Genomic DNA, 18,056 nt, shown 5'->3' with positions numbered 1-18,056 from the left:
TTTATTTTATTTCTTATGCTCCAGTTTAATTAGTTTCGCGATAATACCTGCTATCTCCTCTCCGCAGCGGAAAGAAGAAGGCCCACCCTCGAACCACCCTGCCTCCCCATCCATTCCTACGTACCACCTTTTCCTCGGCGAACCAGGCGCGCAATTCCTCCTAGCATCGAATCGTTCAAAGGCTCTCGTCCGATCTGATTTGAGGGATCGTTTGCTCCTTCCGAGTTACTGCGCCTCCTTGACGTATCCGTAATTTTATGGTGATGGGGAAAGATAGAAGGCTGGCGGAGGACTATAGCCAAATGGAACGCGGATTTCTTGAGAGTGAGCGAATAGATTGCTTCCGTACGAAGCGTTCGGCTTTGCTGATTGCAATTTTTATCGCATTCCTTCCTTGTTGTCTGTGGAACGAGAATGGAACGATCGATGCTGGAGCACCTACACGCGTCTACCTGGGTACGAATAAATTGCTTGAATTATCGAGTAGGGTCGTTATTTATTAACCATCGAGCATCTTACACGAGTAGGAAGAATCTATATGTTTGGTATTTTTCAGTGCTCTAGCTGCAGCATTGGATTATCAGAGCCTCCTGATCCTTGTTAGTTGTTATCGTCGTCCTTTTGGTTGAAGAGAAAACGCTCGACTACGAATGTTTAAAAGTATTACATTTTTCGCAATTGAAACTCACATGATCTCTGGTGAAATTAAGTTCACTGTGTACAGATTCAAAATTTACTTCCTCGCCTAATATAAAAGAACCACATTGCAAAGTTCTAAAACGTTCGTTCGACCGATGGTAGCAGGTCTAGCGTTAACGCGCCGAAGGCAAACTTTCCGCAACAGCTTGCTACAGAGTCTGGACCACCGTTGGCGTGGATTTGTCGCAGTCGGAATACAGAATCCTCCCTCCGGATCGCGTTGAAAAAATAACTAGTATTTGGAAACGTCGAGCCGCGGATTCGCAGCCCCGGCCAAACCCTCCAACGGTCATAACTCGCGGCGGTCTTTCAGTGCGATGCTCGTGTCGATTTTCCAGGGCAGATTTCCAACCAGAAAACGATTCTACCTGTTCAAGTCGTATGTTTGTTTTGGAACTTGGGCACCGTCGCTTTTCAGACCACGGCCAGCTCCCGCGGTCGCCATCTCGACTCCTCGCCCAGGCAACCGGCAATATCTCCTGCCACCCCCGTCGGGGCCGGGCCAGCCGCTGGTGGCTGGGTGAAAGAGCACCCTTTCGGGGTTTGTGATGCGTGCAGATGGCCGTGCAGAGGGAAATCACGCGTGGCTGCGCTCAACTGCACGGTTGCAGCAAATACATGCCAACCACCGGCGAAACGTTCGACCGACCAACACCAATTAAGCCAATGACGTTCCCCGGCATCGATGATGATGGTAATGCCGCGTTTTCGGACCCCTCTGTTCCATAACGAGACGCGCGAAGAATCGCCGCAACGGGGAGGACAATAGGGGACGACACGGAACGAGACCGACACGCGATATCAAATCACCTGGAATGGTTGCGATTACCATCTCGTAAGTGACGCATCTTTCTGGTTAAATGATGGTCAAATTTGGTTGCCAGCACGTAGGATAGGTGGTCGAATACTTCTTAGAGTCTTCCACTTGAAATAGGTATTATATTTAATAGACATATTTTCCTTTGTTAAGATATCAACGTCTGCCGAATGGGCGAAAAATGTATATAGAAAGTGCCACTAATCAATATTCAATGTTCAAATCATCGATATACACAGCTAGAGATTATTGGGACAGCGGAGTCGTTCGCTGTTGCTGGAAGTTAACAAGGAAACTTTGAGACGAACCATTTGGGAAGTAATCACAAATCCAAGGTAATTACCAGGCTCCAATCGATATCGGGCGATTCGATAGTGGGATCCTTCTATTGAAGGCATTTTTCCATTGAGCCTTGTACTGTCTTTAAGGGACACCGTACCGCCTTTAATCCGGATAATAGCGTCGCGAAGTAATTAAGCTTTTTGTCTTCCGTCTCCTCGTATTTAGTTACAAAGAAAACGTCAGGAAGTTTCGTGACTTGTTGCGCAACTTGGTGGTGACATCCAACGAAACCGTGTGTGTGTATGGATAAAACACGTTATTCGACACAAAGGGACACCTCCATCTTTGTAATAGGGCACGAGACATGCCACGATACAAGGTACTACTCGAGGTGGTAATGACAATGGCTACCTTTCGCATTACTCTACTCTGCTGGAGAGTCTTAATTAAACAAAGTGATATTTTTTGGTGTGTATGTACAACCAATGCCATAAGTCTTCATACCTTTTACGTCCATTGAACAACCTCCATGTTTCTAAATAAATTTTATATAATAAATATATATAAGTCTATTTATGTAGTCCAACCTATCAATTGTAATACACTTCCTATCAAATGTTTGGTAATACGAAGGTACCAGTAATTTTATTCGAGCTTGAAGAAATAAATAACGCCTTACCATTACAGGGAATCAAAGCGTTCAACGGAAAAATTAGTGGATCCCACGAGGACATCGATTCATCGAGACGGTTGAAGGGGCCGATGCCTTTCAGTGGCAATGACCCGCGAAATTGCTTTACGCAATCGGCCATTATGCATCTGAAAATTTCGCGAGGCATTCTAGATCGGCCTCCCCCGCCGTTTGATGCGATACGGATATTATATGTATATTGTCCATTGTTGGCCACGTTTGATTGCACCGATCGCGCAATTATCGATGGCATTTTGTCGTGTAATAAAATTTCAACCGCACGCATCTACATAGATCGTTCGTACCCGATGCGTAAACGTATAAACAAACTGTTCCCCACACGCATAGAAATGGAAACGCGAAAACGCGACCGCGGGAAAACTAGCGGCGGGTTTCCATGAATATTAACGGCGCTATCGTACTAACGTTCATTTGAAACTTTTTGCATTCCAATATACTGTTTCCGATTTCGCGTCGCGATAATTTAATTTAAATGAAAACAGGATTTTTTTTTGCCGTATGATCCCATTCTTTTATTCGACGTTATAATTACTCCGCGGCTTCTTCGATTGTATCGTCGCTGGAAATTTATATGCAATAGTTTCAAGTGACCATGATAGTCACCATGACTGTAACTTTTTTAAGGAAATCTTGTAGAATTTAAATCTTGCAATTTGAAATTTTCATGTAGCGTCATTATTGTCAAGTGGTCGAAAACACAGGAATTTTGGGGTTGGTTCCCGATTTAGAGTTACAGAAAGAGGACGCAGATAGGGTATAACGGAGTGGTTGGATCGAAAGGAGCGAGTACCTTTTAGAAGCTTAGAGATTACACTTGGTACGAGCCAGTAGTAATGCGGAGGTGAGTCTCACAAGAGCAAGCCGCTGATTCCCACGAAGGATTCGACAGAACTTATAATACCTACGATGTGGGATCGGTTGCGGCACGCTTCTACCACCTACTGTCACCCTCTTGGCGCTATCGTTTCGTCTTTAGACGCCCGCCCCTCGCTCGCATCGCTACGCATTCATAATTCAATGTCAAGCGCCACTTATCGAGCTCCTGGAGCCTTCAACCCCTCGGCGGATTCGGGTTTTTGCCAATCGACATCGAAAAAAGAACTTGGAACTTATACCAGGAAAAATGGCATAAGGGGAATCTGTAAGTAGAAGATGATTAGATCAGCGTCTGACAGTTTTCAAACTTCAAATTCCTAGCGTTTATTTTTAATGTAAATGCTGTAATAGAATAAATTCTATTTTTTTATTTTAAATAGGGATGGACACAACTACAAATTGATATGAAAAATGAGGAGATTTGGTAACCTGAAAAAATTAAACATAGTGCAAAGAATTAGAAAAGAAAAACCTAAGGCTCCATTTGGGAAAAATTAAATTTCACGAAACAATTTCCACTAGAAAGGAGTCGATGAGCCCTCTTTAAAATTGATAAATAAACCTCGAGCAGTTCGTGTTCTTCGCGCTGATGTTATAAAATATCGTCGCCCGCATATCCCCGAGTCGCAGTAACTTTCAATTTGTCGTGCGACGTCAAACACTCGCAGGGAAACTCCGCCACTCAATTTCCGGCGCAGCAATTTCCCGTAGCGAGAGAGCTAAACACGAGACATCTCCTTAGCCCGTAGGAAAGACCCTTTTCGGATCGGCTCGTCTACTCGAGCCAATATTATCAATTGTTCCGTTCCTTGCTGATAATGAAATAAAACTGTCCGCTTATTTTCATTTACCGTGATGCAGAAAAAGTCTTCCTCGGCTCTTTGTGTCGTCCATCCTCTCCTCGGGCGACTCGGATAATTGCTTCGATTATTTACAAGATTTTCTCCCGACAGATTAAAGTAATACCCCCGCTCCCTCCCCCCCCCCCTCCCACCCTTTTGCAGTGATACTTGTCTACTTTGAAGAACTCTCTTCTTTTCTTTCATCTCCTCACCGTTTGCAGCCCTCTACTCTCTGTTTTCGCTCGCTGTCTCCGTTCCTCGCTGTCGTGCCCTCGTTGGCCCCTCTCGTTCTCTCTTCGAAAGCCTAATCCGATTACCATGGAACGAGGTGTCCGTTCGGGTGTAACTCCGCGATAATGGATATTGCTATTCAAAGTATTTCTCGCGTTAAATGACGTTCTCCCTGGGCTCGCCTGAGGGGAAGATTTTGCGGTTCGATGCGACACTTAATTTTTCTTATCCCTTCTCAACGCCTAACTTCTAATGCCGGGGCGATACTTCATGCTTCCGTGCGTTACCTGGTCGTGCGTTATAGATGGTGATGCTATCTAGAGAAAGAAATATAAGGTATCGATCCTGAGAACGTACAGGCCTCGTGTTAGGTTAATAAGAAAGACGAACCTTGTTCTAGACTAAGAGAATGTTAGAAAGTAAAAATGAACGACGTAAATTTTAAATGAAACACTCAAGTATTACGATTGCTTTTCTGAACGTTCAGACTCATTGCAATATTAGTAAGTGGTACTATGCCTAGGATTTTTATTGCAGTAAATATTATCGAAACTACGTAATAACTCGCGCAGAGGTTTATTAAATTAGTAACGCCATAATGTACGCCGTACACGTGGCTTTAAGTACCCGGTACACTAACTTATACAAACAATATATCTTGAAGATACCATCCGGCTCTATCTTCGCCGTTCGCGTATAGTTACTTCACGAGAGCTGTCGCGTATTCGCACAACAATTCCGGATCGTGTAATGCGCCGACGAAAGCTTTCCTTGCATGAATACCCAAGTATGCAAATGCCACTACGGCATTAGACGTTTCTCTTCGCCTTCGAACATCACTCGAGGGTGCTTTTCGTTAGACGCCCTCCCTTTTCCACCGTATCTAGCTGCACTTTATCACTCGAACCTGTGTTTAAGGGTTGAATACGCGAAACAAAGCTACGGGAAAGAGTCCCCGTCGACGTTTCTGTGCCCAGCCATATTTGCAAACCTGTGCACGAAGGAAACTAACTTCCGAGTCGTACTTATTACTTGGGGGAATATTTTGCTATCGATAGTTAGCAAGCAAATAAATTCGCTGTCCGAAATTACTCAATTATTTGCCACAATTTTTAATAATAATTTTAGAAGAATAATTTAGAAAGAACAGTTTTCCTGGAAAATTACATTAACATGAAAGAAAAGAAAAATAATTCAAGTCTGAAACGGTCAAGCCTAACTTTACATTCTCTAACGGGTCACTCGCCTTTCTTTAAACGCATAAATGATATAAATGCATCGTCGTAGGGAAGGTTCGCGTAACTGTCTGAGATTGGCACCGCGTTGCACCTTCAAGAGAGGTCTGTAAGGGGTGGGCCCACATACATACGTGTTCGACTAAAGCAAACACCTTGAGTGGCCAAAGAGGCGCCTCGTACGTTGCACAGAGGGTGAACGGACGATGTGTGCCCTGGCGGATAAGACAAGGGCGTGCCTCGGGTTCACGGGTGCCGCGGTGTATTTATTTTGGCAAGTACATCCCTCACGGCTTCCAAGGAGGACCTCGCGTCTTGGTGTGCGACCTGGAACACCACCAGGCGCAGCTGTAAAGGAACGCATTGTGGAAATCACCGATTCCCGCAGTCTGGACACGTCGCGTAGGATGGAGAGAAGAGGACTGTCTCGTGTTTGCGCGAGATCTTTTGGACGTATACCGATGTACACGTACCGTCACGGGCCCGTCGACGTCCTTAGGTGTGTACACACGCCTCCACGTATCGGAAGGAGCGGCTGCATTTGGACGCGAGCACTCGAAATCAACGACAATGACGAAACACGACGTTCGCGTAGTCCCGCGGTCCAGGAAAGCGGATAAGCAGCCTACTAACGAGACGTCGAACCAGAGATCACGTCCCACCAGGCACGCTTTTTTTCCACCTCCCAGAAACGGACCCGATCTGGACCGTACCATGTCGCCGAGGGAAGAAAGGAATCGGATCGACTGGATGGAGAGACGAGGAAATCGTCCCTGGCTCGAAAGAGCCGATTCCGCTCGTCGATAAAATAAATAGGAACGTACCGTGCCGACACGTACGTCGCGACTACGTGCAGGACCAATAACAGACCCCCCCACCTTTTCTCCGCCGACGAATATTTTCGATTGTATTCCGTTCCTTTCATCGCTTCTTTCACGCTCCGCTTCGCTTATGCGCGTTTTATCACAAAAGGTCCGCGAAGTTAAATTAGAACAATTGTTGTGGGTGTCAAAGGCATGGGGGATAATGGATTCTTAATTTTTGAGGATGTAAGAAGGTTGGCACCTTCGATCATTCAAGGTCAGAATATAATGAAATAATAATGAATTATATAGAAATCAATACGTATAATTTTACATTTATATCTATAGTTGAATCTTCCAAAACTAAAATTTCTGTCTCTAACGTTCTCCATTTTCCAAACTAAATGAGGTGATGCGTCTCAAATGCCTTCACCTTGCATATTCAGACCTAATACGATGCATCCTTAGAATGCAAGTGGAGACCATCGAAAATGAAAACTGGCGATCACCCCTTCGAGCAGCGGCAGCTTGAGACCATGAAAGATTAGATTCTCGCGTCGTCATCCGCCAAAGGTCCCGGACACCTGAATCGGAACCACGGTCGCATTCTTGGCTTATGAAGGGTCACGCAGTTCGAAACCCCGGATTGTAGAATCTCAAGGGTCCCGTTCCAAGCTTTCGCTCACAGCCACGGTCTCGCGAACCATGGTAGTCCAAATTGCTAGGAAGTGATCTCTGGAAGGTCGTACCACTCGCGTTTCGACCGTTTCGAATTCCTCGGACGTCCGTGTTCGCGATGGCTATGCCATTTTGTGGTTTCATACCTGAGAACGTCTAGAGACCCGGAACCACTTATCGAAGTCCTCGAGTATTCGTATATTTCGCGTCAGAATTCTGTTGGATAATTTGATATCAAGTCACTCGATGCGAGGATGTAATACGCGTGAATTCCGGTTGCATTCCCTTCGGCTTCGATGGGACGTTTCCAGGTCGGTTGACGGTCGAAATGGATTCTTTTAGACGTAGAATTGGTAGAATTCATTATTACACTGAAATGAAAAAACTATTTTCTATTTAGTGAGTTTGTAAATTTGTATGTAAAATATAATCACAGTAGAAATTTTCGAGAGTATCAGTCTGGCAGTCAATGTGATATAAAAAATAAAATCACGATCCTATTTAATTTTTAATCCTACTGCAATTCGATAATAATACACCTTTTTGTACCACAGCATTTTTATCGAACTTTCCTGTGTATTCTAATCGTACAGGAATCTCATTTCGCCGCCTCCATCCATCTCAATCTTCGACGTCGGATATTCAGGCAGTTCAACTGCAGTGGAAACACGGCGTTAACAGGAGTACAAAGATGGGACAAGACTTCGGAAGCGCGTCGGGTAAACCGAGTAAAGTGATTGGTCCTGATGTCAGGACGTACACTGCACGTCAATAATACGCGCGTCGGCCTACACCGAACAATAGACGGAAATTAATCACAGTAATTAGTTTCAATATAACCACGACGTAAACGCGGTGGTACGAAGGCCCTAAATCTTTGGTGGTATAATAAGCGTGCCACCTCCGCGCTCATGATTTAATTACTTTAACCGACTTTCATCAAGTTCACTGTTATGGTATTTTCAGTTTCTCTAGCGCAAATTGCAGTAAGTGTTTACAACATTATTATCGACAATTTCATAGAACTAATTGCAGTATATGTTAGTTGATTTTATAATATATCGGCAATGTAGAGCCCTATGGTTTATCAGGAGGGATTTATCAACAAAGTGTTCTGTACGACCAGCAAAGTAATCTACCTTACCAACCAAAGTGTCCTATATTACTAATAAATCGACCTGTCTTACCAACTAGGTGTCTTACATTATCGATCCATAAAGGATGACTGCTGCCTCCATGCATCAATAAATGGAGAATAATAAAGAAATTTGCTTCTAGGAAAGTAATTTGCGAGGCAGCAAGTGGAAAGTGTTAAAATCTCCAGGAAGTGGGCTACTATAGACGGGTATTCCGTTTATTCGCAGGATGTCCGAGGGTATGAAGACTTCGGTCGGCGTCGTGTCCCGTGTGACAAGCATAAACGAGCCAAGCCACCGGCGGTCGAGCGAGCGATGCAATGAAAACCGCCGTAAGCGGCCGTCTCCTGCGGATCGTACCTATGCTGAACGGAAGTAATCCCCCTGGCACTATAAACGCGGGCGTACATCACCGACGTGGATAACGTCCAGCCGAGAATCACCTCCCGCCGCACCGGCAAACGGCTGGCATTACGCGCCGGTGCGAGCTCTTTACGAGATCTCGCGTCGTAAAGCACGCCAAAGAAAACCGATTCCTTCTTTTTAACCCCGCTAATAATGGTTTCGGGATTTCCCGCTGGAAATTGTATCCCACGGGCACGCGCCGTTGCGTAAATCACCCGAGACACGGCTGGAGATTTATTCCAACGCGTGCCAACACGTGCTCCAGCCGATAGTATAATCACGACTTTCCCTGAAATTTATTCCTCGATGATAACTCGATAAAAGTAACTCGATAAAAGTAACTGTATGGTTTTCTACGGATGTTTATGGAAATTCGTGTTTTTAGAGATACATAGGACTAATTAGGACTAGTCTTCCTTTATGAATCATTGGTAATGTAGGAATATTATAAAATCAACAGTGTTTATTGCCCTACTTCCTTCAGACGCAAATTTTGTATTCCAGCGACGAATGTTCGCATGGTACCTATGCAAGACAAGTCTTCATCATGCAGTATGCTCGAAACAATCGCGTGCCCCGCGTTCTCCATTCCTGCAACCATTCGCTGCCCCTATCATTTCGGTCGATGCGATTGAAGGACCGTTCGTCCAAAATCACAGACCTGGCGGTTCTACGTCTGCTGTCGGTGAATGTACAAACGTAAAATGAGAAATTCCGCAGCCATTCGTATATTCTATCGAATGTTTTCCTATTTGACAAATCGTGCGATGACTTTAATTTCATCCTGGACAAAAATGAACCATTTTTTTGAATTAACCACGTACCAAATAGAGAAGAGTAAAAGTTAAGACGAAAAATAAATAAATAAAATAAATTTATTCCCCATCCAATGTTTATTCTACATCAACTGTGGATTCAATACTCGCACTCCAGTGATCGATCTGAGCAACCGTGAAGAAGATAATTGGCATTAAGCGTGCATTAAACGAATTACGTTCATTATCGGTCAAGTGGAGCTTGTTAAGGCGTCGAATCTTTTGTGCGTCGAGCGAACTTGAAAAGGTTAATACACGGAGGGATTCCAAAATTCTCAGCGAGATTTAGTAATTAGCGTTAACGAGGACGTTTGACCATAGGATTCAAAGGTAATGACGCGGGGGTTCTAACTGAATTTTAATGACGTACTTTAGACTTAAGTCCGCTCCGTTCCTCGGTTGCCTGCTGTCGACCGTAATGAGATCGACGAAGTTGTTCGCGACAGAAGGAAGATGAAGCCATGACATGCGTCATAAAATAACCCGAATTTAATAAGCAATAACCCCCATGCAATTTTTCTGCAAATATCATGCCACGATAATCACTGAGAAACGTCCATTTTATTCCTGACATTAGGTAGGAAGGATTTCCTTGTTGAGTATCTACCAATGTGATTGATAAGATCAATTGAAAGGTATGGTACTTAAATATCCATTCGTAATTTATTAACTTACAATATAACCACAATATAAACATCAATCGTCGACTGCTCGAGCACCTACATCCTCCCTCCCTCATGTCCCAAGACATTCATTCTCCATCCTCCACTTCGTTAATGATTTACCATGATATTTACTTTATCATCGTATCGAAATCCCTCCTTTCAGGTTTCCTCCTGCTCCCATGTCCAATCCGTCTCCTCCGACTTGCTCCTCAAGTTCTTCTTATAAGCCTCGAAGCGTTCGTCCTCAGCAGGCCAACTGAACCTCGCAGAGTCATCTTCGACATCGGACTTCGCGTTGACTCTGCTATCGTCGATACTCGTGCTATCGCTGCGTCCTGTCGACACAGACTCTGCTTCTTCGGACTTGGACCTGGTTCTATTCTCCTCGGTATCGCTGCTTCTGCTCCTCGATAGCGTGATCGACTCCGACTCGTCGTCTGCAAACGACCCAACGTCCTCGTACTGGTCACCCCCAGACTCCCCTTTAACAACTTTAACGTCCTCGTTCTTTTTCTCCTTGTGCTCTTTGGTGTCCTCTTTGGCGTCTTTGATAACATAAGCGGATCCATCTTCCTCTGAACGAGACTTCTGCATCTGCCAAGCCTTCTTGAAGGGATGCTCCCGTTCCTGCTGAACGAGCTTGGGCCTTTCTGGCAGGAGATACTCAGGATCCTCTTCGCTAGCTTGACTCTTCACGATGGACTCGCGTTTATACAAACCCAGGGTGGACTTGGGCTGGGACTCGGTGCTGTCCGCCTTCACGACGTTCCATCCTGAATCGGACAGATCTTCCTCCTGGGACAGTTTAGTTAAATCCTGCATCGACACCCTCCTGCTGTCCTTCGTCAGAACGAAGTTGAACGTGACGTCGTCGTCCTCCTCCATGGAGGTTATCTGACTGCTGCTGGTGTAGGATCGTCTTCTAGATGCGTCCCAGATTACCTCCTCCTCGCTCAGAGTGTCTTCCCTAGGCGGCGGGGCTTGCTCGCGGTACTCCCTTCGTCTCGCGTACGCGAGGTCCTCTTCAGGTTCGCTTCGTTCCTGTGAAGATCCTAGCTGGGCAACTCGCGAGCCAACGCTCACCGTCCACGAGTCCATGTTGTCGTTCGCCGAGGGATCCTTCAGCAACGCTATCTTCCCCTCCGCCGAGGACCTCCTCTTTGGAGATCCTATACCCCCTTCTTCCTCCGCCAAGGTGTCCTGCTGCTGGTTCGCGAGCTTCTCCATGAACTGTTTCCTTCGTATCCTCAGCTCGCCCTCCCAGTCTTCCTCGTCGCTTATCCTAGGCTCCGCTGACGGATGCCTTTTTTCGAGTTTCCTCCGCTGCGAGATCTCCTCCTCGCTCTCCGACGAGTAGCCTCTCCTGGCATCGGAGGATCTCGAGAGGGGTGGCGGTCTTGTTTGTCTTTGCGAGGGTTCGTGCTCTTCCGATTTGCCGGAGAGCCTTTTAGAGTCCGGGCCTCGAGAGGATGAACGTTCCTTACCGACGAATTCCCAGGAACGATAATCGTCCGATTCTCTAATCGCGGATCTCCCCCTGGACTCGGATCTCCTGTACCGTCTCGGATCCTCCTCCTCCCTGGAATACTCCTCCTCGTCGTCGCTGGCCCGTGTCGAGAATCTCTTATTGTCGAGACTCCTGGATACGGAGCGTCTACTTCGCTTAACAGCTTCTTCCTGCTCCTGTTGCATTCTAGCGTAGTCTTGATCCTCGTTTCCCGTGTCCCGATAATCCCTTTGACCGCTTCTGCTCCTCCTGCCGCGTTCCCTGTACTCGTCATCGTCCCTCGCATATCTCCGATTCGGCTCTTTTATCCAGTCCCACGTAGGAATCGGCTCGGCCTCGCTGGAATCGCGGGAGATGAGCGATCTTCTTCGACCCAGGGACCTCGTCAGGATGGGCACATCGACCTGCTCCTCGTCGTCCACGAGCTCGTTACTTAAGTCAGCGCCGCCAGAGACAATATCTTTTTGCCAGTCCCATCCGGTCGAAGCTACCTCGTCTTCCTCGAAAACTTTCTCCAGCGGCCGCTCGCCTTTGACCGGCTCGCCGTCTGGAACTTGCGACTTCTCGCTCGGAACTTCTACGGCTGTGTCCGTGCTCTCCATTATGACGTTTTTGATCTCCTGCATCGGGAGATCGAAAAACAGAGTCAGAACGACCGACACCGACACCACTGTGGCTGCTTCCAGCGAATCGATCTGTAAATGTAAATAGATTCTGAATTTTGCGATAGATTTGGTCAGTAATTCAGTGGTTAATTGGATTAGGGGGTCTTTAGTTTCGAAGCAATAGATTCTGTACGTACTGCTCTATGAAGTTGGAATTCGGTGGAGTATCTTGTGGTCCCAACGTTATAGAAGAATACTGCGAATTGCGTTAAGTATACCGCGTATGATATTCTACTAAAGATCATTAACCAGTGATTCGATAGGAATCTGTTTATTATACCTGTAGAAATGAAAATTATGTTACATTTACGATATATCATTATAGGGATGAAAATTTGGAGGAGAAATTTATACTTTAAACTTGAATTTAAATTGACATAACGAGGACCTCAGCCTGTTTGAAATTGCTGCATTCAACCATCCTTTAACATGAGGGCTATTATTAATGGAGACGCAAGTCTGCATTTAAATGTTAACAATTGTAGGATATGATTAATCGTGTGCATGAAACAAATGGTGTTCATCGTGACGGACCTCCGTTCTTCGTGTGGCATGCAAATATCAGCCAGCACAGGGCCAAGGCCCACACAACTGGACAGATCACAGCGTAATTGGTTGCTTCTTCAGCATCGTACACGTAGTCCCTTCTGGCCAGGTGCCACGGTGAAAATAACGACCACGATCCCAAGGCCATCGCGATTAACCACCCCAAGATCACTAACACCTGAAAGTGGTACATCAATGTTTTACTTGCTAGTAACGAACTCTAGATACAAAAAAATATTAACAAAGATTTACAACTACAACAGTGAGTTTTTTAGAATAAAAAATTACTCTTTAGTAAAATATTCACCAGAATTTGTGAAATTTTGTGTTTTAAATGCAAAGTACACCTGTCTCTCACGTCTGATTGCAATCGCGTGTGCTTTCACTTGAAATAGAGTTAAATAATAGTACCTTGTGGATCCTGACGTCTCTTCCAGTATAACGCAGCAGCACGCCAAGTCCTATGCCAAACACATACGGTGTGGCTCTATGCAAGGGTAACGTGTAGGATAAATTGGCAGTCTTGTAAAGATGCTTCATTCTGGAATTGGGAAACTCCATTAGCGATCAGACGCTGAAGAATGAACCTTGTCAGCTAGGCTTCGTACACTTACGACATTCCATGAAAAATGACATAAGAGAGGTAATTGCTCATCGTTGCTATGTATCGCAGCGTGGCCGACAGCAAGACCATAAAGAATAGCAAGAGGATCCCGATGATCGGCTTACATTCTAAGAAGAACACGAACATGGGAGCCAATAGCGATAGCTGCATGTCCAGGGCCAGCTGATGAGTGTGTGTCGCGCACTGTGAATTCAGGAACACTTTCTGATCGAAGGATCAAGCTTGGAGGCGTCTCTTAGAAGGTTAAAACGGTTAGACGTATTGAATTAAATATCTTGTAAAAATTTTGGTTCACAGCTTTTAGCTAGTGAGCCAGGAATTAATAAAAATTATCGTATTTAGTGATGAACTAACTCAGACCCAAAGCAAGTGCATTTACTGTACATTCATCGGTGATATGCTTTTCATTATTTATATTTCCAATATAATAAGTAACCTATATACTTCGTTTAAATACCATTTCTTCGAAGGGAAAGAAATTCTGTATGTACAACAAATTCGTCCAGGCGTTGCTCTTGCAAAGCTCAGCATTTGGTATTATGATGCTGTTCCACTGAGGTCCAGATCCTGTGTGCTCCATTACAAATGCGTACCAAAACACCACGGCAAGTAGCGCTGGCGTGAGTCTGAAACACAATATCAAAAGTTTAAGCGAGTCAACTACTTTCCAAAATACTGTAAAAATGTCTTAAGAAGGAAATGAAAAGGTTTTACATTTTCCCTCTGAGAAGATCGCGGTATTATTAATGTTATTAATAACGGAATCGTCGTTTAACTCACCTGATATACCTGGCGATAAAACGACAAAACCAACGGATCTCGCCGCGCACCGTGAACTCGTTCGCCATGTTATAAGCAGTTAAAACACCGCTGAGTAGTAGAAACACGTCGGTATAAACCATCGCTGCTCTTAGAATCGAGCTGATGGGATTGTTTGCAACCTGTTTCGAAATCAAGCATTAACCTTTAACTGTGTCGGTCGAATATACTCTAACACAGTTTTATACTAAATAAAAATATTTTTATTATTATTAAAATTAGAGAAAGTAGAATGTTGTTTATTTATATTTAAGTGTAAGTGTACTCTCGAATGGCATAGCCTTCGGAACAATTACTATAAATGAAACTTAATCATTTAGTTTATACGTAAAATTTCATGAGCACCTCCGTAAGGTCGATTCGATTGGAATAGGGTAACCTCGATATCGGTATCAGCTGATGAGCAACGTAAAGGGCAATCGTGACGAGTGACCTTATTCCGTGAATGCACGCAATGTCGGTTTCGCTTGTTCCCCTTTTTAATAACGAGCTGACGGTTCTCCGTAAGGAAAAGGACATAATTATTCTCTCCGAATAGTTTCCTGTAAAGAACAAAGTAGTATAAATAACATAAATTCGTTTAAATGAAACTACAAATATATTAATAAATGAAACACAGCGTGTCAACATTCTTGATTACTTCTGACAAAAGTACTACAAGTTTAAATAAATTTTTTTATTTTTAAAGGGTGATCTTATTTCATCATTCTGCAGCTTTGCAGTCCTTCTTTAAAAGTTCCACTGTGCAGTTTTTAATGAAAATCTACCTTTTCCTTCAGATACCACCAGATAGTCTCTCACCGTCGCTACGAAGACGAGGCAGGCGATCATGGCGTAGAAATACCTACGACAATATAGAAAGTAAAAAAACAAAATTAAAAATCTGAATGAAATATACATTCACGAACAATTGGCTTAGTAAGTTCATACTAGAAAATATGTACACTAGACCCTGACATGATCTAATTGAAGCACACATATAAAAATTTAATAATAATACCAAAAGATACCTAAATACCTAGAGATATTTACATACAATAAATAATAGCGTGATAAGTCGAAATCATTTCAATGCCACTCTATTTATACCTGCGTTTTCACCTTCCCCCATTTACGTAAGTTTAAAATGACCCGGATTAGCGGTGTTTAGTTTTGAATTCCGAGAACGTCTCCTAAGCGTCAAACCGCGGTCTGCGCTTAATCTCGTAAAGGTCCAAGAAAATTAATACGTACAGAACACCGATCGTCTCCTTCGAGTAGCTGCCTGACTTTTGTTTGACGTAACACATGTTGGGGTCGACGTCAACCGTAAATCTTATTCCTATGGTTGAATTGTAATAGTTCAACGCTTGCTCCAACACGTTTTGAGCATCTTCAGCTGAGCACGCGGCTGGAAGACATAGAGCCCAATTCATCGTTGTGAATTTTGGAATAAAGTGACCAGGCTGGAAAACAGAATCCAAATAATAATTACATCAGGTCTGTTAAGACAATAAATTAATTGAATAAATTTTGATTAGACACATTAAATATAATATTTTTTATTTTCCATAACGTTAGCACTATACAATACTTATTTTATCTATTAGAATCGTTTTCATATGAATATTTACAGTCAGTCCCATAATTATTGGTACTTAAACTGAATACTACGTTTGATTATTTCGTTCGTATTCGAATGCACGCGTATCATTTTTAAGCAATCAAGTATGATATCGTGACCCCATACGCAAATCGATACTGATAATGTTTAGTTGAATAAACGTAATTCGAGTATATCCACAAATAATCGTCAATATACAATCTTCTGTTCAATTAACTATCCAAGATAACGACACATGCGTATCGACTTTTGGCCTAGATGGAATCACGATATTGCAGAAAATTCGCGTCACAAGTAATTCTAATCTCCCAAGAACGACCTTCGATAAATAAAATCCTATCAGCATCATCAAAACGGTAGCATGCGTTGCACGTGCGGCATGATATCGAAGCCAGTTCTATCTGGCATCAGGCGAAGTATACATTCGAGAAACTGTACACGCAAGCATGATTTACAACATCGATTTTCCTCGATGGAAGTTCTTAATGACGAGCACTTGCGAACGCGTGCACATTTCAACATTTAGGAAACAGTGATAGAGATAAAATTGTTTACTTACGTCGTTCATGCTTCCTCTTATAAACGCGCGTGCCTGCATCATGTTAACCGGAAGTCTCATGTCCGGATGAGACGCGTACAGGTCCACGCTGGCCAAACAGTACTTCCCCTGGACCTTCAGGGTGTTGTTGTTCAACTTCACGTGCGCCATTACGCCTAAACACTCGTCAAAGTCTCCCAGCTGGTTAACGTTTCCGCGAAGGAGACCTGATGGAATCTTTGCGCTCGAGTCTAGCACTGAAATGATAAAAATGACTAGAAAATAGTGGGATCACATATCATTATTGTTAGAATTATTATTGTTCAAATTAAAGTGGGTGAAAAAGTACTTTGCAGTATGCCTTTTATTTTATGAATATTGGGAAATGGATATTCGTAACGTATTATTGAATAGCCCAAAATTATTGTCAGTTATCAGAAGATTATCAAAACATTATCACAAGAAATATCATGCTATTGAATATCAAGATTATCACAAAGAGCATCGCACTTGTAAATATCAAGATTATCAGAAAAAATATCAAACTATGAAATATCACAAGCTTGAAGAAATATTACTAAAAATAACAAGAAAGAAATGTCACAGTATTGTATCCATACAAGTAAATTTCAAGAAAGCTGAACTTACTCTGAAGGGCCCACAGCTTGTACCCCCTCAGCTGTCGCAGGAAGATCTTGCCGTGCTGCTGACACTCGAAATCCTCGACGGCCGTGAAATTTGGCACGAAGGTCGGAACGCGTAGCAACGCGTCGTTCAACCGAGCCAAAGTGAAAGGAGCTTCCACGTGCGCTTTCGTTTTTGCTTTCGACTCCTCTTCTACAAACAATCGTGGGCATGTTTTAGTATCGTCGGAAATCTCAGGTTAGGAAAATCACTTTACTTCAATCAAAACATAAAAAACTCTCTTTCCCATTGTTACACAAACAATTCGGTGACCACAAAGAACATAATCATGGACCACCGATACTCACTATCCAATCGTTTAACTTCTGCCTGTTTAGGAGCTGCTGTCACTGTCACTTTCGTTTCCACTTTCGCCTTCTCGGGTTGCTTCGGTTGCTCCTTCGTTTTCGGTGGTGCTTTAGGCACTTCCGATTTCAAGGGGGCCTCTGCCTTCGGCGGGGGTTTGGGTTTCGACGGTTCGAGTTCGGGCTTCGTTTCCTTGAGATCGACTCTCTTCGGGCTCTCGGGCGACTTCTTCGAGGTCTCCACTTGTTTCTTCTCGACTACTTTCTTTGGGGGTTCCTGGGGCTTCTTTACTGATTCCTCTTTCTTTGGGGGTTCCGGTGGTTTCGATACCACTTTTGGCGGAGGCTGTTCCACGGATTTGACCTTGTCCTTGTCGGCGAATCTGACTTTTTCCAGCTTCTTTGGAGCGGAAGTGAAAGTTACATCTTCAGATTCGTCATCCTCATCATCATCCTCATCCTCGTCATCGTCCTCGTCCTCGACTTCATCTTCATCATCGTCGTCTTCGTCTTCGGTATCTTCATCATCATCATCATCATCATCATCATCATCATCATCATCATCATC

General features: G+C 43.9%; 1 protein-coding gene across 1 annotated transcript in view; it reads right to left on the bottom strand.

Moving 5' to 3' along the window:
* Positions 1-9,573: 9,573 nt before the first annotated feature.
* The window catches only part of LOC128890118 (uncharacterized), a 9,496-nt gene continuing 1,013 nt past the window's right edge, over positions 9,574-18,056 (bottom strand). The window contains exons 1-13 of the mRNA XM_054148340.1: positions 17,492-18,056; positions 17,148-17,336; positions 16,521-16,756; positions 15,592-15,803; positions 15,126-15,202; positions 14,704-14,900; positions 14,320-14,480; positions 13,997-14,165; positions 13,529-13,722; positions 13,326-13,455; positions 12,903-13,092; positions 12,506-12,648; positions 9,574-12,398 (exon numbers count right to left, since the gene is read on the bottom strand). The exon at positions 17,492-18,056 is cut by the window's right edge and continues 1,013 nt beyond it. Of these exons, the coding sequence (XP_054004315.1) occupies positions 10,356-12,398; positions 12,506-12,648; positions 12,903-13,092; positions 13,326-13,455; positions 13,529-13,722; positions 13,997-14,165; positions 14,320-14,480; positions 14,704-14,900; positions 15,126-15,202; positions 15,592-15,803; positions 16,521-16,756; positions 17,148-17,336; positions 17,492-18,056 (4,506 nt within the window). The 3' untranslated portion in view covers positions 9,574-10,355. The remainder of the gene's footprint in view (positions 12,399-12,505; positions 12,649-12,902; positions 13,093-13,325; positions 13,456-13,528; positions 13,723-13,996; positions 14,166-14,319; positions 14,481-14,703; positions 14,901-15,125; positions 15,203-15,591; positions 15,804-16,520; positions 16,757-17,147; positions 17,337-17,491) is intronic.

This window comes from Hylaeus anthracinus, unplaced genomic scaffold, assembly GCF_026225885.1.
Source record: "Hylaeus anthracinus isolate JK02 unplaced genomic scaffold, UHH_iyHylAnth1.0_haploid 12000, whole genome shotgun sequence".
In the NCBI taxonomy this organism is placed as follows: domain Eukaryota; kingdom Metazoa; phylum Arthropoda; class Insecta; order Hymenoptera; family Colletidae; genus Hylaeus; species Hylaeus anthracinus.
Note: the sequence above shows the minus strand (reverse complement) of the source record. Positions and strands in the feature narration are given on the sequence as shown.